At 43.1% G+C, this 26,913-nt stretch overlaps 1 protein-coding gene across 2 annotated transcripts; it reads right to left on the bottom strand.

Annotated features, from left to right (window-relative positions):
• HOPX (HOP homeobox) lies at positions 1 to 26,913 on the bottom strand. 2 transcript variants are annotated; one of them, XM_032498043.1, is made up of 4 exons: positions 26,557 to 26,913; positions 16,639 to 16,706; positions 6,870 to 7,026; positions 1 to 804 (listed from the first exon to the last, which is right to left on the bottom strand). In XM_032498043.1, exons 3-4 carry the CDS (start codon positions 7,011 to 7,013, stop codon positions 727 to 729), a joined length of 222 nt encoding a protein of 73 aa, XP_032353934.1. In that variant the 5' UTR covers positions 7,014 to 7,026; positions 16,639 to 16,706; positions 26,557 to 26,913; the 3' UTR covers positions 1 to 726. The 2 variants fall into 2 exon arrangements, with proteins under 2 accessions (XP_032353934.1, XP_032353945.1); XM_032498054.1 differs by lacking the exons at positions 1 to 804; positions 16,639 to 16,706; positions 26,557 to 26,913 and adding exons at positions 811 to 4,619; positions 7,228 to 7,497.

Genomic DNA, 26,913 nt, shown 5'->3' on the forward strand with positions numbered 1-26,913 from the left:
TGCATTTTCAACAAAACGTGAAGGTTTTATTTAGAATATCATTTTAGAAACAAAAAGCAGTTCATTTTGTTAAGCAAAATACATTTAACAAATGCATTTAAATAAGGTAAATTCAAGACTTTTGTGGATTTTTTTCCCTTCGTTACTTGATTTTTCTGCCAGTTGGAGTTTCTGTCTTCCAGCCTCACTGGGTGCTTTCCAAGTGAATGCAGCTATAATCCAAGGAACTGCTTTATGAAATCTGAATGACTCAAATATCCCCCTATATTCTCACTCAATCTCCATGTATTAAATGAAACACAAGGAAAGTGACTTAGGGAAGTAGAATTGGAAGGAAATGTCTTCTTCTTGGTCATGTTATCTTTTTAACAGAGGCTTTGCCTGCTCTGAAATCGATGGTGAAAGTAAACTGTTACTGGGAGGTGATGGTCATAAGAAAACTTAGATGGTTTTCACACCATCTGTCATCGTGACCCGAAGGAAAATGCAAGCCACACCACTTTCCAGCCAAGCTACTGCTTTCCACAGAAGCTGCACATAGCTTCCTATTGTTATTTTCTTTTCTAGTTATGTACATTAAAAAAATACAACGTTGTGTTAAGTAGCAGGACAGCTAACAGTGGAACATATGACATTACACTGAGAAACCAAAATAGCTTGGTTAAGCTGACAAGAGAAACAGCAGATGGTCTTCATGGAGGGAAGCCGCCAATGCCCACCATCTCCCTAGTCCGTGACGGATCTGCACTCTGAGGGTAGGCCTTCTGACTGCCTCCACTGGGCCAGGCGCTGCTTGAACCATTTCTGGAGGGGAGAAATGTGCAAAATTACCTGTCACATACTGAAAAACTGAAATGTCCGTTCCCTTTCTAAAAGTCGCCTCTGCGGCCCAGCTGGAAAGGAGGAAAGCAAGAACTGTGTCCATGGGGATGGTTCTTCTCACTGTGATACTTACCTTTCCTGCCTCAGGACCTTTGCACATACTATTTCCCATGCTCAGACTTCATTATTTATCTGATGATCTCAGTCTCATCCTCAGGGCTTGGCTTAAATAGAACCTTCTCAATGAAGCCTTCCCTAACCACTTTATATAAAGTAGAATCTCTACCGATCTTCTTGTTTTCTATTTTAGTATTTTGTTACTATCACAGAACTTTTAATATCTGTAATTAATTCATTTGTACATTCACTTGTTTTTAATCTACATTTCCTTCTAGAAATAAAGATCCATGAGAGCAGAGACTTGTATCCATCTTATCATCATTGCATCCTTAGCCCCTAGCACAAGGGTTTAACAGAAATTAGTCAATGTTTGTTGAGTGAATAAAATAAATGGAAACATCTCCTTGATGCCCCCAGATAAATCTGTATGGCTGCTGTATCTCATCAATGTGTGCTGATCTCATCAAGGGCCTTGCTCATCAGCAGTGCTTAGTAAAAATTCCCTGAAGAAAATGAATGGAAAACTGAGCATGGGACAACCTTGAGGCACTCCTTTTTGGGGGTTCATGGAATAGGCTAGCCCAATCTTTCCTGCTCCAGGACCACTGAGCAGTGAGAAAAGATAGAATGGGACACCCAGTTGACTCAAAATCTTCTAGCTCTGTGTGTCCCAAATATTCATACCTCGCATAAGTAACCACGGATTTAGGGAACGTCCCAGAAGGGATACTTCTAGACATAGTACCATGTGAGGGCTGAAACATAAATCCGCCTTTATTATACCACCAAGGGGTGGGGAAATCTGCAAAGGAGAGATAAGGAGACCCCTGTTGGGGAGCAGTCTGGGGTATGATCCAGGTTGGCCAGGAGGAAACTGAAGTTTAAAAAAAAAAAAAAACAACACAAGAGAAAGTAGTGAAGAAATAGAAGCAGCAAGCATTGATCCACATGGAGAGGATGAGTTGGAGGGCTCTGTGGGAAGGCAAGACCTCCAGGCTTTATTCTCCTGTGCTTCCTAACCTTTCACACATCAGGGCACACTTTGAGAATGATGATATTTTCATGTCACACTGCTTGGGGAGGTGACTGCCAGGGGCCCTGCAGTCCTGGGCTCTGCCAACAAGAAGCTCTATTATAAACAACTGGCTCTGAGAACTTGAGGAAGTCCCTAAAAATAGAGCGCCAGTCAGCTCAACTGGAAATGAAGAGGTAAGCTTACAGGGTCTCCAACTGTCCTTTGCTGGGTTGCTCAAATTTACCTATTCTAGGGATCAGTAGATGAGGGGACAGAAAAGTAGCAGAAAGAACATAGCTGTGGGATGGATGCCAGCCAGACCTGGGGCATGCTGACGGAGTTGGTGTGGTGGGCTCTGACTTAGCACAGCCAGATGTGGTTTCAGCCTCAGAACAAACGGTGGGCTCTAGGGCCATGCTGGGGAAGACCTTGTCCCTGCAGAGATCTAAGGAGTCAAAAGGCATTTAGTTCAGCCTAAGCCCAAGATCAGAAGAAAGGGTGAGAACCACAGGGGAAAGAGTGCTTCTTAGATTCAACACCTGTAGAGCGAGAAGGGAGCGAGGCCACGGGATCGTCTGGGGCTCTGCACTGGGGCTCAGCTGGCTGAACAGCAAGGGGCCACGCCTGTAACTCACCCTAACTGAGAGTTTACACACTCAGGTGCCTTACACAGCCATCAAGATCCATTGTCTTATACACTCTGTAGGGCAGGGTGACAGCAGAGAAAGTAATCTAAAGCCAGGGCCAGCAGACTACCCTTAGGGAAGCCTTCTCTTTGGAGGTCGTTCTCCAGGTGCCATATTTCACTCCCTGGTATCTCTGACCTTAAGGAGGAGACAGAGCACACGTAACTTCGGTGGCTTTAACCAAAGTTCTGCTGCTTAACGTGGGCCTGTTTGCTTCTGTGATCATGCATGTGTTTAGTTAACTCTGGAATCTGACGTGAGGGTAGCACGGTTCCAGTTTCATTAATGAGGTAGCTCTGCAGGGGTTTTGAACCTAGAAGGTCTGATTAAACAGAATTTCCAGTTACTAGAGCTGAATAAATGGCAGAGTTTTAAAGACTGACTAATTAAAACTTGGAGGAGGAAAGGCTCGTTTTCTATCAGGATTCACTGAAGACAAAATGATTGAGCTGGCTTCATTCAGAAGAGCCACCCACATCTTTACACTAGTAATGAAGCAGAATATTAATGCACAGCTGAAAATAACTTCAGCAATGACCACATTTGTGAACCGGTGAGTTGGCATCCAAGTGCTTCACAAGTTGAACCCTAGCATTGAGGGACGGGAAGAAAAGCTCAACTATTTTCTGAAGATAAAATATTTGAAATCAAGTGTGTATATGATAATTTAGCAAAACAGTTGCTCTCCAACAAAACCCATTAAACACCTTGCTTGTTTTTTTTCCCCTCTAGGGTTGAAAATTACCACATCTCACTTACATCAATATTAATTTTCCTTCTGGCTTTCCTCCTCTTCTTTGTTTCAGTCATCCCCTGGGAAAGACATTCACCCCTCTCTTGCTTATAAATGGATGCCCTCATTAGTCATGCCCATGGATGGAGATTTATTTCCTCCGAGGGAACAGATGATAATTAGACACTATGATGGGGAGGGGTTGAGGCAAAATAACATTATTCCTGTCCTTTTCTCTAGTAACTAACATTTCATTCCTTTCAGAGGAAACCTTTAGAGTTTTTTATTCCACTGATAGAACAACAGGTAAAACCCAGGACATCAGAGGAGATAAAAATCCTGGAAACCTCTCTTAAGAACCAATGCCAGCTACACTGGGACTGAGTTGGTGATAATAGAAAATGGCAGATCATCCCAACCTCCCTAGGGGATGATGAGAGCATTCCCAGCCCCTTTTCACACTGACTTCAAAATGAAAGACATAGGGGTTGGGATTCTGTAAAGTTTATCTAATTTAAATATAGGAGATATCTAATTACTGTCATCAGAAAAAAACCATTCTAGGGCCCTAGCAAATGCCCCTTAAAAAGTTATTTCCATCAGAACACCCTTCACCTCACCCTGGGTTCCCATAGGTGTCCCCTGTCCCCAAGCAGAGAACACTGTCCTACTGTGGAACAGTATAAAGAGGTCAAAGCCTCCGGTCAGAGAATGTTTCGAACTTTTGGTTCCTCTTGCCCTCTGCCAAAGTATCAGCAATGTGAATCAGCTCTAGTGAACTATCTTACAGGAGCATTGCATGCTTCTTTTTATTCTCCTAGTGTTACTTGTTCTAGGGAAATGAGTATGAATCCAATTCTGCAAGTGGGTGGTGGTAGGGATAAGGGATCAGGTGTATGAAATAAATATTATTTTAGCTTTGATGACCTTTTCTCATGGAAAGGGGTAACACTAACAAAGAAAAGAAACAGGGGAAGTGCTGATACCAGACACTGCTTATATGGAGACCCGGCAGCCCCTGGCCTCCGTGAGTTATTTAAAGGGTCCCTACAGAGACCCATTCTCACCCACCAGTGCACACAGGGAGGGGTTAAGGAAGGCTGGGAAGATGGGAAGTTGGAAGATGAGATCCCACCCAGTAGGAGATGACAGAGGGTTGCCAAAGAAGCCTCTTTCCCCAAACTTGCCAAATGTTGCCTCTTTCTGAGCTCTGGGGTCTCAGATGCTTCCCTGTGGTCAAGGCCTGGAAGACAGAGGGGAGAGACGAGCTGTGGCAGTCTCAGGGAGGAAGAAGGTGTTGGCTTCATGGCAGGAAAAGGAAGCCAGGGGCCCTGCTGTGAGGCTGACTCATCCCCCAGTACACTCACTTCGGGGCTGGGTCCACTGTTTGCTCATTTGTGGATGGGAGAAAAGGGGAAATGGCTGAAGGGTGGCCTGAGGGGGGCAGATGACCCTGCTATGTAGGGGTCTGAGTTGGGCTGACCTCAGTTACAGAAAGGTGCCCTTTCTTCCTGTCCCTGACCTGATTTCAGTTCAGTTCTATCATATAAGGTGAATCTTGAGGAAAGATCGCATATAGTCTGGGATGACTGTCATTTACTGAATGGGTTTTTTTTTTTCCAGGAAGAAATAGAAAATACATTGAATTTTCAGTCCTTCCTTCCCATCCCTACCTAGTTGTTTCCATTCTTTTTTTTTTTTTTGTGGAGACAAAACAGCCTGGTGGTTAAGAGTCTGGATTGTGGAGCCAAACTGCCAGGGTTCAGATCCCATCTCTGCTACTTCCCAGTTGTGGTTGTGGGCAAGTTACTTAACCTTTTGGTATGAATAAATGGTTGACCACTTGGAGAGTACCTGGAACAACAGGTCATTTAATAGGTGGCAAGTATCATCCATAATTATTCTGCTTTACAGGTAAAGAAATGACAGAATCTTGCCAAGGGAGAATCCGAGGCTGATACTGACCCACAGTAAACCCATAGTCTTCTTTTTAAAAAGATGAATTATTGTCTCTGTGATCACTCCTCTTTTCTAAATATAGCATGGGATTTTAAATGACAAAAGGTCAGCAGGCTGCCTCCTGCAGGGGAGAGAGGGTTCTAAGAAACACGAGCTGTTAGACTTGTATTACAGTAAATCACCTTCCATTAAGTTCTGGTTCTGGTGAGCCAGACAGCTGTTCCCTTTGCTAAAAACAAATACATTTGACTTTCTGTTTGACCTAGGAGTGGGAGGGTTTTCTATGGGCAAGTTCTCCAAAGGCTTGATTAGTAGAAATCATTTGGGACTTGAGATCTAAAATGGATCTTGGGGTCTTGGTTTCGGGATCTATAGGAGCACCCATTACAAGCTTTTAAGCCTCAACTATGATTCGTGGTGAGGAGAGGACAAAATGTCTGATGCTTTCTCTGGTCTATAAAAAGTGATTTAAAAAGTCTCTGTTTAGACTTGAGACTAGAGGTGTGAAGTGCTTTGGGCTCCCATGGGAGAGATGCTAGAGGAGTTCCAAGTAGTAGTATCATGCATAACGAATTGCCTTTCCATGACCAAAGGGAAGACAGAAGTCAGAATTTAGGCAGGATTAAAAAAAAAAAAATCAGTGGAAGGAGCGAACACTGCACCTGGTGGTTAAAAATCACGGGCAGTGTTGCATTCACTACCCTAAACAATTTTCAGGATAGGAGTTAAAAAATCAATCAATCAATGCACTTAGGTGACATCTGCTTCCATGCCCTCCAGCTGTAAAATCGGATGTCTGCCTTCTCAGAAAACTCCAGAAAAAGACCGTAAAGCTTAGGGCTGTGGAATTTAAAAAAATCGGGACCAAATCTCCCTGGCTCCGTGCAATTTTAGCTCCGCAGCTCAGCGGAAGCTGCAGCGTGATGTAGTGGAAAGAGCATGCCCAACGACCCGTTGGCAAGTCCCTCTCTCTGAACCTCCTTTTCCTCGTTTACCAAACCTGAGGACTGAATTTACAGCTGATCGCTGAGATTCCTTCCAGTTCTGACATTCCCGCCGATAATAGATTTGAGGGCACTGGGCTCAGAGGGCGCACACGGCACCTCTCCCAGAGGTTTCGCTCACAGCCCAGAGGAGAAACAGAACCCCGGAAAAGCGAGACAAGTGGGCCAAGGCACGCTGCTCCCAAGCCGGAGGGAGGAGAAAGCGTGTATCCTGGGCTGCAGGGGAGAGTGGAAAAGCAAGGTGAAGCCGGGGTGGGCGTGAGATTTCTAAGCAGCTCCTGCGGGAGCCACCGGGCTGGGGTAGAGGGGCAGATCCTGCGCCCGTGGAGCCGGGAAGCTGGGATGCTGCGGTGGGAGCGATGCAGGTCCGGGCTCCCAGGGTGAGGGCAGAATCAATGAAAGATCACGGGGAGGGAGGCCAAGCAGGAGACGGAGGCAAGGGCAGTTTCTCGAGATGGCCCAGGCGAGGGCGGGCGCGGCGGTGCGGGCAGGCAGGGGTCGGGGCGGGCAGGGCGCGTGCAGGGGCTCACCTGGGTCTCCTCCTCCGAAAGGCCGGCCTCGGCCGCGATCAGGCACAGCGTGGTGGGGTCCGGGTGCTTGTTGACCTTGTTGAAGTTGTACTCCAGGATCTCCACCTGGTCCTCAGTGGGGCCGCTCGCGGTCTCCGCCGACATGGTCCCGGCACTGCTGCGGGAGAAGAAGCGGCGGTGGTGAGTGAGGAGGGCGGGCGGGCGGGACGCTGGAGGGACTGCGATCCCGGGCGCGGCCAGGCTCCCTCAGCCCGCGGGGCTGTCCCTGCTCGCGGTCGCACCGCGCGCGGGTCCGCGGCTGCAGGCTGGGGCGGGAGCCCGCCCAGGCGCCTTCCGGGGGCGCACCTAGGGGTCCCACCGCTGAGCTGCGCGTCCTCGGGCCTCCGTCCTGCTCCGAATTTTTACTGCAACTTTCCCCGAGGGCCCCTGGTCTGGGGTGCCAGGAGGAAGATGACGGCGCGAGCCCTCTCGGCCGTGAGGCTCCAAGGAAGGAGCGGAGGAAGCGCGGCGATGATTTTGAAAAACCGCCTTCAAGGCTTCCCTGGGGGAGAGGGAGCTGCCCTGGGGACAGTCCTGACAGATGGCGTGGCTGGGCTCCCGCGATCCGCGGCGGGGACGCCCCGCCCATACGCACCGTGCTGCCTCCAAAACAGTTTAGCACTTTGCCGCCCTCGCCAGGGAGGCCTGCACACCCCACACCTTCTTCCAAGAAATGACCCACAGGACAGAAGTTACTTCACAAAATTGGGAAAATGGGGGCGGCGCTTTTATTCTTGTGCTTGTAAAAGACAAGCACAAGTGTGGGAATCAGGTTGGTTATTCTCTCCCCTTTAGAGGTGGAGATAGGTCCCCAGAGACGCTATTTACCCCCTGCAGTTCCTCGGGCCGAGAACTGAGCATCAGGAGAAATTTCCACCTGAGGGCTTGTGTGAGTCACTCTGCAGTCTGCAGCCTCCTCCTCCGTCTCTCCACCTCCAGTTTTTCTAACTAAGTCAGTGAGTCGGACGCCTCCAGTCAACCGGCTGTTCACTGCCCACCGTGGCCTGGACGTTGTTGCACAGGGTACAGTATGTGCCTCCCTAGATGAGGACTTCCAGCAGAGGAGGGTCTACAGCAGTTGTCTTTTAAATCAGACATCCTTTGTGATTATATTAAAATTAACTGTAAAGTCAAGAGAATGGGTCCATTTCCAGCATCAAGGTCACTTGTATTTCCTTACTTTACAGCCAAACATTTCTCTGGCAGATTTTGGGCAACATGACTTCCTGCTGCATCTCTCTGAACCCTGGACTGGGGCAAAAACAATGGCAGATGTGGACCCCCCCCATCTCCCCCCACAAATTTAAGTTGTACTGAAGTATAGGAAAAGTCTTCAGGTTCTTGGCTGAGGACTTGGCACAGGCAGGTCAGGACCTGCCATTTCTGACAGTAAAAGACAAGCACAAGTGTGGGAATCAGGTTGGTTTGTTGTTTTAACAAACAATTGCAAAATCATCCAGCACAGTCCTGAATAGGTTTTGATGTGGTTTGTGCCTGGAGATGAGCCACACTTCACCAATCTGTCTGCATAACGTCCCTGATGCTGTTAAGACCTATTCTACTGTGACCTGCATCCTGTCCTCCCTAAATAAATGTCTTTCCCTCTCCTCTTGGTCACCTGAAGAGGCTTTCCAGGTAAGACAAGAAGCCATTCTACTGTGAGAAATTCTTGGGCTCGAGCCAGTTGTCAGGTCATGGTGAAATCTCCTTGTGTTTTTAGAGAGTTCTGTGTTCCCCCACTTAAAAGTCTGTCCCAGTGATTCCTGTCAGTGCCGAAGCAGGATGGGATCAAGCCAGGCTGTAAATACCTCTTCTACTGTTAGCACCTATCTCCCCCTTTCTTTGACAGAGAACTTCAGAGCTGAAAAGAACTTAGTGACCAGCACCGTAGAATGGAAAGCCTTAGTTTCAGTTTCAGGCCTGTGCTTTGCTAAACCCTTCTCAGCAGGTCATTCTCTTTAGTTTGTTAAAAAAAAAATTCAGGAGTGCAACAGTCTAAATTAAATGCAGGCAGGGGCTTGTCACTATTTTGAATGGGCACTGACTGTCCTTGTAAGATACCAATTCCAGCCAAAGCTGCCCACTGGAACTACCCACCACTGCTCATTTTGCCTGAAAGAACACAGGAGAGGGAAACGGCTGCTTCTGATTTTATTCCTTGCCCTTGAAAGTTTCCATCTAATTCCAGTGACACAGATCTGCTGGCTCTTCTGTGAACATTTTTGCTGCTTCTTTGTAAACTCCCCACTCCTTCAGAAATCTTCATCAAACATGCGTTTTTCTAAACTGGACTCAGATTCAAGGACTGTTCTAAATGTACTTCTTCCCCTCTTTCTGTTTTTTTCATTGCTATTATATAATTCAAGTGTGACTCATATGCTTACATTTATTACACTTAATCAGGTGCATTTTCTCTTACTATATTTTTGTGGCTTCCTGTTACAGGACTTTGTATGAGGCTTCGTGGATAGGTTTCACTTGACTTGAAAGTACTCCTTAGGGTAGCTGGTTGAGGTCCAGTGGACTTGGCTGGCTGCCAAGGAGACTTGTGGGAGGACCATTTGAAAGTACCTACTTCTCTAAGGTACACCAAACAAACAAACAAACTTGATTTCTAGAAATGAACATGAAAGGTCTAACTATGGTGGTCAGATCTACCTGTTATTTCTCCATAAAACGCAGTCTGCTATTTCAGCTCTCTTTGGTTGGGATGAGTGTTTGCTGCTACTGCTCCATTTCTTCTCTCCCTCTCGTTCTTTCAAAGGAAACTTATAAATCAAGTCACCCTAGTAAACCCTGGCCTTATAAAACTTCTCAACTCTTTCCAGTAAGGAAACTGTTGAAAACTATCTCTGAAGGTAGTCTAAACAATGTCAGATGAAAAGAACTAAAGATATTTTAAAGCTTCTTAAACTTTGAGCACAAGTTCTACTGTTGCTGTGGTTATTAATACCTTATGAAACATTCAAAGAGTAATCTGCCCTGTGGTTGTGTTTTCTTTTGTGGTTGGGGAAAGATGATGCACAAACCTTTTCAAAATGTTAAATGAAAACTGCTGGCTGTTTTCTAAATTCTGATGCCTGGGTAGACAGTTGTTCAGATCTGACAGCCTTACCTTTGTCCCCTAATCCTGTAGACGTTTAAAGTATCGACCTACACGAACCAGCTCATGAAGAGTGCCACAAACTGGAACCTGCAGAAATCACTTTGGGCTCACATTTTCCATCTTCTCCTCCCTCTCCCAGCCTTTCTGACCTCTCTGTAATGCCACTGATAGCAGAAAAGGTTATCAATGGTAGATGGTCTTCAGCAGCAGCTCCGTGGTGAGCTGGCCAAAAGTAAAGAAAGCAGAGGGATCATTCTGTAGGGCTGTCTCCCACTTTCCTTTAGCCTGAATCTCCTTTATGTTCACGGACTTTCTGGAAACAAAGGGCTCTTAAAGCATTCTGTATTTTCTTAAGAGAGAAAAATAAAGTGCTACCATTTCCCCAAGAGAAGTGGTGGGTCTTTGGAAGGGGACAGCATTTCCTCACTTGTCACTTACTGAACTACTCTGGATGGAGTGCAAGGAGGGAATCTCCCAAGATGTCAGCGTCTCCCAGAAAGCGACAAATAGAAGTGGAATACGGATCTGCTTCCCCAGGCTAACACAAGGCTGGGTTTAAAAGAAAGGAGTTTTTGTTTCTGTTTTTATTTGTTTTTAAAATATGAACCTGGTGGTTAATGTCCTTAAGCTTAGAACAGTGGTTCTCATGCCTGGCTGGGCCTCAGAATCACCTGTAGAAATGTCCAGACCTACTGCAGACCTCCTGAACCAAAACCACATTGTAGGAATCCAGCATGGGGAGACACAAATAGTATTTCAGCTCTCACAAGATTTTGCAACTTAATCATTAAAATCAACAATAAGTGTTTAGAACTTCTTATACCTTATACCATGAAAATGCTTTAAAATACCTTCTAACTGATTCTCTATATCATCTCAACACTGGAGTAGACAGTAGTTTGAGGTACTTTTAAAAGAATAGGCTTTTAAAAATACACATTGGAGAGGAAATTTAGATATTATGCTGTTTACCTTTTGTATATATGGCCAGGAAAGTGGAAACCGTCTTTAAAATTATGAACTACTAAGAGAAACTTCCTCATGCTTTCAAAAATTCAGAAATAATACAGATCCCTTTGTGTTGAGATCATAGTTTAAGCAAGCAGGCCATCAGAGGGAAAATTCCTTTCACCTCATCATACAAATTTCCATCGTTGATTTGGAAGCCAAAGATTACAGTGGAAGACATCTGGCAACCGTGACAAGTGATTGTCCTTCTCTAAATTCTTCAGCTTCAGGGAGGGAAATGCTAAAGTTTAAGTTATCATTCTTATAGATTTACATAATACAACTTAAAACTGAACATTAGATTATGAATGTACCATATACACCTAGCATCACTGCTGTCTTCAGGGAAATAAGATTCCAAATCTAAACAGGAAAATACATTTTTAAAATGCTATATTGATTCCAGTTTTACATATTACAAAAACTGGAGGAAAATACAACAAAATATTAACAGTGTTTATATCTATATTGTGGGACTACAGATGACCTAAATTTTTTTCTTGATATTTTTCTGTTTTTTCACATTTATTACCTTGAAATTAGAAAATTTAATTTTTTTCTTAAAAATTATTCCTTTGCTTTTTAAAATTAGTTCTATCACATATGTATGGATCCCTATGAGAACTTTTTTGGGGGTTTTTATATTTTTGAGATAAAATGGTATCATTCTAAATATAATTCTTCTGTGAATTGCTTTGTTCATCAACACATTTCCAAGATTCATCCATATTTCTGCATGTAGAGAAATTCATTGATATTTAGTGCTGCTTCCATGTAGTGAATATACTACCATTTGTTTAGGTCTTTGCCTGTCGGTGGATATTTGGGTTGTTTCCAGTGTTTTCCTATGATAAGTGTTGCGTCTCTGAACATTTTTGTATATGTCCTCTGAAGCACATCTCAGATGGTTTCTTTAGAAGTGGAACTGGTCATAAGGAATGTGACTAGTAGCTTTACAATGTAATACCAACTTCTTTTCCAAAGTTTTGAACAAATCATACTCCCACCAGCAGTATATAGCGTTTCCTTTGCTCTATATCCTCATCAACACTTGTCAAACTTCTAAACTTTCCCCCAAATTGTTATATATTCTTTTTTCCATGAATAATATCTAAACCTTCTTGAAGCTATTTATGTTTCCAGCCTACTCAACTTCTTGAGGCTAAAAGGTTCCATATGTTTACTATTTACTGGATAAAAGTATTTCCTGTTCCAGCTCAGAGGAGATTTGAGGTATTTTTGGAGAGTTTAGACTATCTCAAAGCTCGCTTGTTATTTCCACTGGTTACCAGGAACAATATGACAGATGTATGGAAAACTAATTACAGTAGACCTTTTGTCTGTATAATGCTAAAAATGTTACTATCATCCCTTCTACAGCGCTCCTGGGAGTCAGGACTTGACTCTACATTTTAAAAAATATGTTAACCATATCAATTTATTCCTCCCTCCCCCAAAGCAAATATCAAAGTCTCCAATTGAAAACTACCAAGGTGTGTGTAAAATGACTGAATAAGGAAGAAAAAAGGATGCAGGGATAGACAGGAAGTGTAAAAGAGAGAGACTATTAGACTGTGGGCTCAAAACAGGATATAAACATGTGAAATCAAATAATGTGCTCAGTATCTCGACCGCAATACCGTGATCATGGGGTGCCCAGCTCCTGTTCAAAGGCAGGTTGGTGTTAGCTCTTTTAGTTTCTCTCACAATCCTCTCTTAGAAATCAGAATGGAATTAGTCCTGTTTTGTAGTCGAGAAAGGCTAACTGGTCTACAGCATCAGAAGTAGGCTCAGAATTCTACCGTTTATTCTGGCCACAGCAGTCAAGGCAGTTCGTAATGTCATGAGCATTAAGATTGATGTATACTTCCAAACTGTCTTCCTCTATGCTCTATTGATGTCAGAAATTCTAAGGGATCACCGAGTTGCCCATTTGGACCTTTGAGCTCTAATTTTAGTGAAGAAATGGGACTGGGGCAGCCAGGCCATTGCTGACCCACTGTGGTCTCTCCAGCCTCCTTCCCTTAGCGCCTGCTGCAGCCCTCCTGAAGACCTCCTCAATCTCCTGGGAAAGTCCTAGGGTCTACTTGACACCAAGGCAACAGAGAGAATGGAAACGCCCCTTTCAAATTTGTTCTGAGCCCACATTTTGAGGTACAGATGAACTGGGAAGATTTATTCACGTTTGTCAAGTAAGATCTGCGCTCTTAACTTTTGACCCATTGTCACAGCCACAGGCACATGCAGAGCCACCAGCCAGCTCACAACGACAAGCACGCTGTTCTCATAGAACACGCTGCACTTAACTCTGTGGGACAGGAAGACGGAGATGCCAACCAGTGCTTGAATTCATGACATTCCAGCTGGTCGCCAGTGACCATCCCATCCCAAGTACCTCTTATTCCCCAAGATTTGTCAGGCAAAGATGTTATCAAGGTTTGGTTTTCAATATTTCAGCCCTGCTCTTGGATGGCATATCTTTTAGTAGTTAAGCCAAGGCTTAAAAATATGAAGTGGCTTCTTCTAGGTGCTGCATATCGGATGCGTACTTGTCTCTGTGCTCTGTGTAGCTGCTAATTCAGCTTAGTAATTTCCAGGTCCTCCTCTTTTGATTTGCTTTCCTCTTGCCTTAGAAGCTCCTCTGTTTCAGGAAACCCAGCAGAATTAAGAGCAAAATGAAATTTGAGTTAATGTAGTAAAAAGATCAAATAGAAATCCCGAGTTCTAATCATTTGAAACATCACTTTGCTGAGCCTCCATTTCTTTCATGTGGAAAGAGGATATAATAATACACCCCCGAGTCGAGCTCGCAGCTCTGCTGTAAGGCTCATATGATATCATTGTAGAAGAACTGTTTCTAAAGTGTGAAGTGCTTGCTTATGGGAGCTACTATTGTTCTTTATGTGACTGTGAGCAAGGTGTTCAGTAGGGTGTCTTCCGGGTGGGAAACTAGTAAGAATCACTTATAAGTGTCACTTTTTCTGGGCTTTAATCCCTTTTTAAAATCTTTCTGAAATGGTAAAGCACTATGGTTGAAATCAGAACCTTTAAAAAAAAAAAATCAAATGCTGTATATGTTGCTTCATTGTAAAATGTATCACTGGCTGGAGCGTCTCAAGACTAACAGGGTGGGGGTGGGCTGGTTTTTTCATTAGCCCCTCTATGCATTGTACATTGATTTGAACTTAATTGTTGGTATTTTCACCAAAATACTAGTTTCTTTGCTCATTCCTCATCACCACTCCTCAACGTCTACTTTTCTTTCATCTATTAATGTGGAAGCATTAATAGGACAGAAGATGAGCAGTGAGGAAGTCACTAACAAGCAGGAACAAATACTCTATGAATTGTTGAGTAGATTTTTTTCAGGCTCTCTTGGTTTGTGAGAATAATGACCAAACTGAAGTTGTTTTCAAATAACCTGTTTATGGCTTGTCTTCCCCAGCAAGTTATATGCTCTCCTATGGCAGATATGTCATTTCTCATACATTTATGTATCTCTAGCCTTCATTAGGAGTGTCTGACACTTAACCGGTGCTCATTGTATGTATGTTGAACTGAACTCAACCAGTTGCATCTGGCATGACTTGATTTAGGACATAAGTTAGGAAGACAGTGCTCTGTGTTTTCAACAACCAGGACCTGCCATGTTCAAAACCAAAACAGAACATTGGAAAAAATAACGTTCTAGCCTCCTAATATCTGTTGGTCTTCACTGCCGCCAAAACACAGAGTTGATCCGTATTTTTGAATCGGGTACAGAAATCTCACCTGTTCTAACAACAACAGCAACATATTTCTTTAGTAATTGCTTTGTGCCAGGCACAGCCCTAAATGTCTTAGATGTATTAACTCATTTAATCCTTAAAGGAATAGTCACACTATGTGATAGGTACTCATACTGTCTCCATTTTACACACATGTAAACTGATATCGATGGAAACCTTTCCCAAATCACAGATCAAGGGAGTGGCAGAGCAGGGATCAAAACCTAGAAAGTCCATCTTCTGTATCCATGTTTTTAACCACTACACTGCATTTCCTCTGTGTACTGAGTAGCTATGAAGAAAGAAGTGCCTTGGTAGGTGGTTGTGGAAAGAGGGGCAGTAAAGCTGAGTGGTGCACCTGGGACAGGCCTGAGGTGGTGTCCTCCATCCACTCTGGTGTCCTGGGGAGGCGGGGCTAGCCTGGGAGCAGTGCTTCCCTCCCTGGGACACATTTCTCAACCTTGGTGACCAGACATAGCTCTGACCTAGCTAAATGGATTAGCTAGTGATTTCAGTTAATACCACCAGCACCACCAGCCAGGTTAGCTTTCTTTTCCCACATACTTTTCTTTCATTGGTACAGACAAAATTGAAAGATGACATTATGTGAGTAATACTGTATACAAATGAGGAGAAGTTACAGCATCAGATAGAATGGAATAGAAAGATTGGCTTCAACCAGACCAGCTAGATCTTATGACTAGTGCTGCTCCTTAATCTCTACATGTACAGAGTTTTGTTGACTTGATTAAGGAACCTCCTGAAACTATTGTTGGAACAAGTCCCTCAGCGGTCCAGCCTTTCTACAGCCACTTAGGGAAACTAGCAAGATATTATGAAAAGAGCTATTGGAAGGGAGGGTGTCTGTGAATGACTTCCAGCAGTGAATTAATCATTAATTAACCCTGGACCTACAACTCTTTGTATGCACATTGAGTCCTTTTCGCTGATAGCCCAGCTTATCATGTTCTAATCCAAAGATTGGTATGTGAAAACATGGAAAAACGGTGAAAGACAACAATGAAACCTTAGGCTTCTTCTGTGAGTAAGTGGAGCATTTAGTCTACCTCCTTAAAATACATGGGCAAATGAAAGAGGGCAATCCCATTTCCATAATCTCCTTAGGGGAGATCTCCATTTTGTAAACAGCTTACTTTTCCAAAGGTCTATCTCCACAGTGATTGTTATGAATTCAGAAAATATTTTCTCCAGTAAAAACACTATAAATTGTGCATCAAAGCCCAGGCTAACTCACAAAAGGGAGGGTTAACTGAATTGTTATATGTTTCTAATTGGAAAAAATATAGAAAATAATTCTGTGGAAATATCCTTGTGAAATATAATAAGAAATAATTTATTCATTTTGAAAGCAAATGCTTAAAAAAAGTTGTTTTAATTAAAATTTGGCTTAATGAGATGAGGTTTTGGTGCAGATACTAAAGGGGTTTTCAGGGAACTTTTGAGGCTATTAGAGGTTTGTAGCACAACTCTGATGTATTCCAAGTATTTAGAACAGTCCTGACACATTGTTAGGTGTGCAGTGAGTACTTGTTGAATGTATGTTGATTGAACTCTATTTTCATTTCAAGAAGGATGACTTTTCTTTATCTTGCTATAAAGGCATAATAATTAAAGCTGCATTTGTCATAGATGAAATAAGGAGGGGGAAAGAGGAAGAAAAGAAAGGCATGTTGAGAAGTGTTGATGTGAAAAGTAGGTCATCTGAGAGATGATTAATGATATGAATGGTGAACGATAAAGAAAAAACCAGGAGTTACTTTGCATGGCCCTCTCCTCCTCACCTTCTACCCAGGGGACAAGGAAGAAGGGGATAGGCAAGATTTTGTACCTCGTGTTTCCTGAGTCAGCCTCTAAGTGGCGCTGTCAGGCAAGAACAGTTTCATTGCTGCCGGAGCTCTTTGTAGATGGGAAGAGAAAGAGAAGCAGAAATAAAGTTCTTTTCAGTAGCTAGCATGAGTTACAGAGGGAACATATGTGCATCTTTAATAGATAAATTATATGTAGGGGATACATGTTAGATCCTCATTAATAAGTGAAAATACTAGAGTGGTGTGGAATAATGAAAAGAGCACTGGGACTGGGCAAGGGGTCAGACCTGGATTTCAGCTTTCACTCCTCTGCTTAAAGTCATATGAACTTGGCTGAGGTTGGTTGGTTGGTTGGTTGTTTGGTTGGTTGGTTGGTTGGTTGGTTTGTTTGTTTGTTTGTTTGTTTATTAACTTATTTGAAACTTAGTTCTCTTCTATGTAAAATATGACTAAAAACACCCTTCCTTGCCTATTTACTTCAGTTGCAATCAGTGAGATTATTATGCTTGTGAAACAACTTGGAAAACTGTAAAATAACGTACACATTTCTGGGAGTGTTATGATTATTTCTTCATCCAGAAAAGTGAAGCTACTGAGCCCAAACCTCTGAGATCATTTCCCTTCTAAAATCGCTATGATCAGAATGGCCTGGGTTTCACTTTATCACGTTAGTCCTCGTCAACAGTTCACTGATGTCGTTGACCTGAGAAAGGGGAGTACAGTGGCCTGTTCTAGGCTGCACCCCTGATTTGCTGAACACTTGGTGCCTAGTTTCTACTTCAGAGGACAACTGCGAAGCTCATGAAACATTTGGAACCACGGTGCTGTTTAATATTCAGCCTATCTGTTAGATTATCATGACCATATAATTTGTCATCCAATCTGGAACACCAGTGTAAAGTATGCGCTATGAATAATTACATCAGAACAACCGGCTTGTATCAGAAATGTCTCAGGCAGACCTAGACATCTGATCCCCTTTTTATATGTAAAATGTTGAATTTCTCACTTGGGTGCGGGATAGTAAAGTCCTGTTGACCTTAGGCATCTGAGCTGCTGTTATGGATTAGTAAAATGCAGGTCTGTTTGGACCTTAGAGGATAGAAACCTAACCGAAGTGTTGAACAGGAGGCTGCTTCTTGCTCTTAAGAAAGCATACTGCTGCAGCTCTGTGGTTAAAGGTAAGAGGATATACTATAACTTCAAATTTGCTGATCTTTCACTTCTATTGCAGTTTGAATACGTATAAAAGAGGTGTATCTAGGAGGGTGAATAGCCCTTGGACCTCTGCCTGCTTTGGGTATTGTTAGTATAGTGGTGTCAATGCTTAGTAATTGTGACTATCCATTACATCTCAAACAGAATTTGGTCCTGTGATCAAATATAAACAAAAGAACAAAAATGGCTTGTACTAGAGATTTCCACGGAGCACAGCCACGTGCCCAGGGCTTTTCCAACCAGATAATACAGGAGGCGTGAGACTTGTGAATTAAGTTGGATCATCAAATCTCATCTTTAAAAATGTCTGATGCCCTAATATGCCAAGAAATTAGACAAGTAGAGTTCTGTTATGGGGAGGGTCTCAATATTTCTAAAGAAAACCATTAAACATAAAGAGAAATTTGCACCATTAAGCTTAGAAGCAAGTAACAAAGAGATCAACTTACTAAATAGTTTATGGCGAGGAAAAACGGCACAAATAAGTCAAAATGGCAGACAAATATTCTTTTTATGTTTTAGAGTATGTTATTAATTTTTGTCACCCATTTAGCTTCCTAATTATGTTTTATTTAGGAGAACATTAATTAGATTAATTAAGTCAGTAGTGAGATGTGTGTGTTTTTTGCATAGAAAAGGAGAAATGCTATACAAATGAACTTATTTACAAAACAGAAACAGACTCACAGATATGGAAAACAAACTTATGGTTATCAAAAGGGAAAGGGGAGAGGGATAAATTAGGAGTTTAGGATTAACAGATACAAACTACTATATGTAAAATAGATAAAGAACAAAGTCCTACTGTATAGCACAGGAAACTATATTCAATATCTTCTAATGAGCTGTAATGAAAAAGAATGTATATACATATATATATATATATATAACTGAATCACTTTGCTGTATACCTGAAACTAATACAACATTGTAAATCAACTATATTTCAGTAAAAAATAAGAAAAGGAGGAATGGTCAAAAACTTAAATGTTGATAATGCTGTTGATGGAAATCCGTCTGGTATTTTAAAAATCTAGTAGCAATAAACCATTTGGTCACTTTAGAATGTTAAAGATTAGAGTTTCTTTCTGAAAATGTTTTCATTCCCAGGGCTTGAGTCTGAAAAGGGCTGTTCATTTGTAATTCTGAGAACATGTCATCATGATTTATTGTTTTCGAAAATGTATTCCGGGTTCTACGATGTTGCTGCCTAAGCCCTAACTGCCTAGTAAGGAATGGTAGTTAGGGACCTTCATGGGTTGCACATGCGTGACCCATAGATGTTTAGGCTGCCCGTTCACAGTCCGTTGAAACCTGCCTAATAAAACGCATAACTTCCTCAGGTTGTTTGTGCGTTTGCCAAAAAGACTCTTTGATAGAATGGAATTATCTCTTTGCACAAATATACTTGAATCAATCATTATTTTTTATGGTCCAACTACCATTCTGATTTTATGACTGTACTTTTGGTAGTGGATAAAATGACACACACCTGGTTCTTTGTAGAGCTCCAAATTATGTCAAAGTCCAACCATGCATGCTGCTTGTTGCCATGATACTCAGTTACATGGGCCTTATTTCCTCCCTTCCCCAACTGAGTGGTTTTTATGAACAGGTGTTCAGCTAATGGGATAAACAGAGGACGTGCAGTTCTAGCCTACTCATTGCCATCATGAAATAATTGAAAAGGACAGATACACCAGAAAGCTAGCTCTGAACCTACAGTAGATCATTCCTCTGAGCATCAGACGTCATATTGCAGAAAGAGGCTGGATGGGGAGGCTCAGAAGATCTGCACTCTCCTTCCACCAGAACCACTTAAATCTCCAAGTGACTTTGGACAACTCACTTAATTGCTTTGAACCTTTGTTTCTTCATCTATAATTGAAGCTACAGTCCTACCCCACCTGTCTCACACGGCTGTTGTAGGATTCAATGAGATGGATTAAGTTTATGAATAGCACTATAAATTATAAACACTATAGAGATACAAGATACCATTATTAAGGTTCTAATCCAGCTTTCCCAGTGATTCAGGGTATAATGTTGAGCAACTGAATGATATCAGGTTTTGCAATCATTAAAGCAGCAAAACATTGTAGAAACTTCACTCAACCTTATGCCTAACAAGATTTCTTAAAACATTTCATTTGCTTTGTCCAGTAATAAACCACTAATACAGAGAAATGAAGTAGTTCTAGAACTGACTAGCCCAAGTTTAAGAAAATGATATTGAGAGGGGGAAATTGCTGAAAATTATACTCTTTAAGTTCCAGAAAATTATTTCAGTTACTTATTAAAGGCTTAGTAAAGTCCTAAGGAACTCAGAGAAGCTTCTAAATGTTTGAAATACTAGACTAGAACTTGTGATATCATGTGTCTCCATTTCTTACAGACAATTTAATATTCCACATTGCTTAAGGAAAACATAAGCCATCTAGCCTACCCCTCTCCCTACCCCTGTCTCCCACCAACGAGATCTACAGGGTGGTTGAGTATACATACATATTAGGATATTCATTATGGCATCATTTGTGAGAACTGGAGGCAGAAGAAATGGTCAACATTACAGGATTATGGGTAAAATCCCCAATACCTCCATTAAAAAATAAACTTCATTACCTACCCCCCTCCAAAAAAAAAAAAAAAAAACTAGAGGATTAGATAAGCCAATAGTGTGTATAAATAGCAGACTATTAAAAAGGAGTTAGAATATAAATCAATAAAAAATATTTTTAAAAAAGAAGTAAAATAAAATAAAATAAATTAAAAGGAGTTAGAAGTAATGCATTGGAAATATTAGAAGTATAATCAGTCACATAGGCAGATCATAAAAATATGGTGTTGAGTTCAAAGACAGAGCAAGAAAGAGGGAGAGCAGGACAGTAGAAGAAATAGAATGAGATGTAAAACGTAGGAAGGGTCTTGTGTGTACTACGAATTCAGTAATATGTTAATGTGAGCCTAAAGAAAAAAAAACTTTAAAAATTAAAAGATTGTTGGACTGCCCTGCCTTTCAGAGCTTGCCTGTATAATTCTGTCTAATGTATTTTTTGCATAATGAGGGAATACTTCATGCCTCACCTCATCCCCTTCATGCTCCAGCCTATTCCAATCCTTGGGGTCCTTGGGCTTGGTTTTTTCCCCCAAAGATCAAGGTGACTAGCCGGTCATTGACCTCCCTGACCATGCTCCATGCTTTTCAACACCAGCATCAAATGGCTTTCTGGCCTTCTCTTATCCAATTTAAATAACATCTGGTCCTTTTGCCACTCTTTACTGACTTGATCTTTTTTATTATTTAGTCATCTAGGAGCTCTTTTGAGCTAGTTCAAAGGACTCTCCCGCCTTTTAAATTGTGGAACCCTGAATCGGGTACCATGCTAATGAAAGCGGGAGAGTCATGGCCTCCCCCTTTCTTCACTCCTGCTCTGTAAACCTCAGTTCTAGTCATCTCCAAAGGACGCTATTTTACTATCCACAAGGAGTGTAAAGAATATATAACAGAGTGATAGACATTTCTTGGCATAAATTATTGAATTAAAGTTTTTTATGAAACAGATTTTGCACCTGCACCAGTAGACTAGAAGTTTGGAAAGGAGGGAGGGACTATAAGCCCTAGGGAGAGAGGATTATTTATGTAAATTTCCTCAGGGAGAAACCACACAGGAAGGAAGTGGAAATACAGCAACAAAGACTAGACTATGTCATGCCTGTAAGAATTACAGGAAACTTCCATCGTGATCCATCCAGATCTAATGGCTGGAATGAGTACCATTCGTTTCCTGCTCCGTGTACACTAAGAGATTAGAGCTCATCAATGCCTTGCGATGTTTATGATTTTGTTTTGGTTTTTTCTTTAACATGTAAAGATAGAAACAGTTCATTCGGGAAAGATCTGGTCACATTTTATCAAAACCATTGAAAGTAAGTTACAAGAAATTACATGAGGATGGGTAAAAATTAACTTCTCTCCTTTCAAAAGAGCTTCCATCACTACTCAAACAGGGCCGTAAGCTAACAAGAGCCTGAAGCAATGCCAGAGTAACCTGACCTTGTGATGAACAATTCCTTGAACCCTCAGCATTCACATCAAACTTCTTTTTGGTGAGCCAATATAAACATACCAGCTCTCCGTCTGGGCAGGATGGATACAATGCTTCCCACAGGGAACCTGAGTCACAGGGGGAGTGAGTGACTTGGCAGAGAGGCCAGAGGGAAGGCGTGGGGAGGCCTGGGTTCCAGAATCAGCTCAGCACCAACTAATTTTAAGACACAGAGCAGCTCACTTTATTCTCTTGTACCTTCATATACTGTGTTCATAGGTGACTATATAGTTTATTGCTCAAGGCCAGGTATGTTTGAGAATGAAAGGGGACACTATTAATAATCCACTGGGACACTTGACATTCAGGCTTTTCCCTCTTGCTTTAGAATTCCATTACAGCTGAATTAGAGCTGAAAATAACCAGGGTTCCTGACCACCAAAACTTGTACTCTGCTCCCTGGGCTAGGCTGTCTTCTGTCAGGACCAGTCTACACTGGAGTTCTGTGGAAGAGTGTTCACCATATCACCCAAAGATCAATGAAGGCACTTTCCCAGCCAAAGAAAAAAGGACAGCCTGACCTGCATCTGCTTGGTCAGGCACTCACACACCCCAAACCCTACCTGTGTTCAGAATTAACAACACTGGAACTCCAAATCCACATCAAGGTCATTGAAGGGCAGGGGCCAGCAAGAGAGCAGATGCATGCACCCCCTGTGTCAGGACAGTGTCTTTTATTTGCAGCCTCAGACGTGTTCTCCACTGGCCCAAGGCCTGTGGACAGGCTGGGTGTGGTCCAAGGGCTGTCTTGGGATCCTCAGGTGTTGGTTTTTAATGGGCAGGCTGGTACTTCATAAATCACTCCAGGCCACAGGCCACCCTTCTGCCAATAATTTCATCATTGCATAGCCCTGTTCACCATCCCCATTCACCTGGCTTTTTTAAAGTGGGAGGAAGCCATCAACTTCTAAAAATTAATCTGGGTTAGGTCATGACATAGCCTTAAAAATGTCCAAGTGAACTAAGCCATTCCACATTGAGAGAATTTGGAAGCAAAGATGGGGGGAAATGTTCAAAGAAAAGTCATCCAGAGAAGGCAGAAACTCTGTCACTATAAAACAAACCTATTTCATCAGCTGTGTGAACCTATCACTTATGAAAAATTTTTTTTTCTTTTTTGTGGAACTCTCAATGTCCAGAAGAAGAAACATTCAGCCTCCAAACAGCAGCATTTTCAGTGTTGGGTACTGCCCTGATGCCAGCAGCCTAATCCTTCCCCCCAGATCTTGGGATCTTGGGTCCCCTGTCTCCTGGTCCCTTGGGGCTCAGGACAGCACTCACCCTCCCCTCCTGTCCTCGCTGCTGTTCTCACCAGTGAAGATTCTGTGCTGTTGGCTCCCTGCAGCCTGCAGACTCCGCATCCCCAGAGGGAGGCTGAGTTCACCCTGACCACACCCCTATGCAGAGGCTGGACCAACCAAGTGCAGCTGCCACTTGCCAGCATGAGCTGCAGTGATCTCAGCTTTCCAAATGGAAGAAGGGGCTGTGAGGGTCACGGGAACTTAGGGGCCTCTTGCTCCGGGCTGCAGGACTAGGTCCCCAGGAAGGAGACCCTTTGTCACTAAGGCTGGGACAGTGCCAGCCTTCTGCTCTGGTGAAGGAAGCAGGTAATATTTATAAGGCCCTGTGAACAGAATGTATTGACTTTCTATCTCTACTGTAATGACCTTAAGGTGACTCTCCATTTTTCAGAAAGATAAATGAAATGCAGCCATCTCCAATGAAGACAAATACATTTAACAAATAGTAGACTGATTCAATAAAAGACATCTCTCAGGGCCCACAGTCTGTGGGGAGCTTCCTATGGGATGTGACTTGGAGACTTCTACTGAAAACTCCCAATCTTGGTATATTTTCCCCCAGCAAGTTGCTTGAAATTCTGACTAATAGGGAATATACATTTTGCTAAAAGCTTTGATTCCCCTGATTACCTCAAGTGGTAATTACATTTATATAACATTTTAAAGAATTCCCAGATATGTGATCTTGTTGGATCCTATTTAATATACCAGGGAGGGACATAACTCATTAAACAATTATTGTCTATTAACATGATAACTTTAATTAGTGTTCCAGAGCTGGGTAAGCAAAGCCCTAAGGGGATGGGACCCTGAAATTTTTGGGCTTGGACGAGAGATGGGAAACCACCTGAAACGTGGCCCACTGGCCCAGGCAGCACAGGTGAGGTGTGGCGGCCCCGTGGACAGCCCTACGCCCACCCCTGCACGGGCACAGGTGCCACGGTGAGGGACAGACAGGAGGAGCAGAAGCCGCAAAGACAAACTTCACTCCACTCACACTGCTGCCCGGGCCTGAGCTGGAAATCACAACGAAAAGACCTTGTGGTGCCAAGCAGACTCATCCCAATGCAGAGAACTCGGGCTAGCGCCTGAAAGCACGACTTGGCTGTCCCCCAAGAGCAGAGTGCCTGGTGCGTCGGCCGCGACTCTTTTCAATAATTATAATCCTCTGGCTTAGGCCAGATATTATGTGGGGAACAAAAGGAAGCTTTAGTTTTGAAACATCCCTTCTCACACGTTAGCACAATCCTTAAATAATGCACCTTTGAGGCTCTGACTAATTCCTCCTGCTAGCTGCCCGGGGCATGTCTGGGTTCCAAGAATTTGCTTGAAATGCGCCAGATACCCTATCCCAGCTAGAGTTGGAAGTGTGGTGTTGAGGACCCAGAAGCAACGGTCTTGGAGGTCCCTTGTCCCCTGAGGTCCTGTTGCTGTCCTCCCTGGGCCCGTGAACACGGTGCTCGGGGGTCATGTGGTCAAGGGCAGACCCTGCCCTCTCTCTGAGCCTCCCCATCCTCAGGTGTCAAGTGAGGGCTTTGGGTTTCACTGGTTCTCATCCCTGGCTGCAGCACCTTAGAATCACCTGAGGAGCTTTATACAACAGCACCAGGGCCACCCACCCAGGGATTCTGATTTAATTGGCGGAGGTGAGGCTCAGCCCAGGGTATTTTCAAGAACAGTTCTCCAGGTGTTCAACCACTGACTTTGATGATCTCTGGGACCCTCCCAATTCTATGAAAGTCCACAGTCCTGAGGGGCTGGTCTTCCACTTTATTTATTGAATTTTTTTTTTCCAAAAGTACTCAATTTTCATCTTCAGTATGTTGCATCCACCCTCTTCTCCTGCCCTCCTTCCCCTGGTAACCAGTGACTGCTTTCTGTCACTGTAGATTCGTTTGCACGTCCTATCATTTCATACCATATGGTGTGTACTGTTTCTTGCCTGACTTCTCATTACTTACGTCCTTGTCCTTCAGATTTCAAGCTCTTTAAGAACAGGAGCCACCTTTTACTTCTTTTCTCTTCTTCCCGGCCCTCAACTTATCTTTGCTCAGAGAAACCCCTTAAACCTGCTCGATGGAAATCAAACCTTCATGACCCTACAACTGAGCTCCAGTTTGGTGGCCAAGAAGTGCCTGCCATATTAATGGTTTCGACCGCCCCCAACCCTGCCATTTCTCTGTAGGTTCCTAGTCAGCAGCTTCAGCTCGGTTGAAAAATAATGCATTTGTTTAAACCAGGAGTCTTCATTTAGAGTCATGGATTTCTAGGGGTCCAGAAAATGACCATCAAGATATGTGTTGGGGGCCAGGGGTGGGGGGACCACCTGGGAAAAGCTCTTGGCTTTCCCCAGATTCTTAATTGCCAGATTCTTGACCCAAAGGGAGGAACTATGGAATCAATGCCATGCTTTATTCCTTATAATATTCCTACATGCATTTTATAAATATGATATCTAATTATAATCCTCTACTATCTGCTTCCCCAGCTCCTTCCTTCCCCAGTCCCAGGTCCCTTTGTTTGGGCTCGGGTTATATTTAACCCTATTTACCCAAACCCACTCCAGGGCCCTGTCTGTGACCGTGTTCCCTCATGGGGACTTTCTGCATTCCTCTTCTCTTTAAGACCTTCTCACCTAAGTTATGCGGTATGTTGTGCCTTTTAATTTAACGATTCTGATTCCACTTTACTTAACAGTTTACCTGGATACCTGGTGTTCACATATCACAAACTTACATTTTCTCAAAACCCCAGAGCGCGAGATTCCTTTTCATCTTAAACGAGATCAATGTTTTCATTGTTCTAACTGATAAGCATTATGAAATAACAGTGAATAGCACTGCAAAGTCAGCATGGAAACACCACTACTCAATCCACAGACACCCCCCCTTTTGGGAGGTTTGACTCCCGTTGGGTCAAAAAATATTTTAGAGTGATATTATGTCTGACTTTCAAGTAAGATGTAGACTAACAATATCACCTTCTAAGTGACAGAATTCACATGCATCTGGCACAGTCATACAAACTCTGATTTCACTGTGTCTTTCCGAGATAGAAGTGAGCAAGAAAAACATCTCATCTGCCCACCAAAAGACCAACCCGACTGCCCCCTGCTCCAAATCCACATTGACCGCACACACATTTGCAAGCATTCTCAGGCTCCCTGCTTGGCGCCAGCTCTTAACTTTCATTCTCCTGTTCACGTCTCCCTCCTCCCATCAGGCTAGCAAACGTGGTAACTAGAGCATTTCAGTCCAGTTTCCACACAAGTTCATTCCTCTGCATGAAAAGCAAACCTCTGAAAGTTACTTACGTGAAAGTGGCAAAGGCAAGCCCTGGATTTGGAAGCTGAGTCGGGTGATGCCAGCCTGCTTAAATAGCTGGGTTGGCTGACGCAGGCGGTGGAGAGCACGTTTATTTACGCCTGTGAGTGCACACTCAAGCAGGGACCTGAAAAACCTGCAGCGTGGGCATAACACCTAAGAGTTCCATCTCTCCCGGTTATTCAGGTTTGGTGTTCAGGCGGTGACTTCTGAGAGTCTCGTGGAACTTTCTTGGCACTACTTTCTTGTCCCTGACCTCTTTTTGAGCCAAGGAAGACTCTTCACCAAGATCAGATAAGAGGGGTGCGGCTGAGAGAAGAAGGAAGAAGCACAGGACCCTGGACCCC

This window comes from Camelus ferus, chromosome 2 (genome assembly GCF_009834535.1).
Source record: "Camelus ferus isolate YT-003-E chromosome 2, BCGSAC_Cfer_1.0, whole genome shotgun sequence".
Taxonomy (NCBI): Eukaryota; Metazoa; Chordata; class Mammalia; order Artiodactyla; family Camelidae; genus Camelus; species Camelus ferus.

Bases quoted from the DNA above. Each gene is read 5' to 3' on its own strand.
- HOPX (XM_032498054.1), bottom strand. From the start codon at position 7,013: ATGTCGGCGGAGACCGCGAGCGGCCCCACTGAGGACCAGGTGGAGATC. The intron at 4,620-6,869 runs GTGAGCCCCTGC...TCTGTCTTCCAG, and splicing joins TTTCGGAGGAGGAGACCCAG to GCCTTGACCACAGGGAAGCA.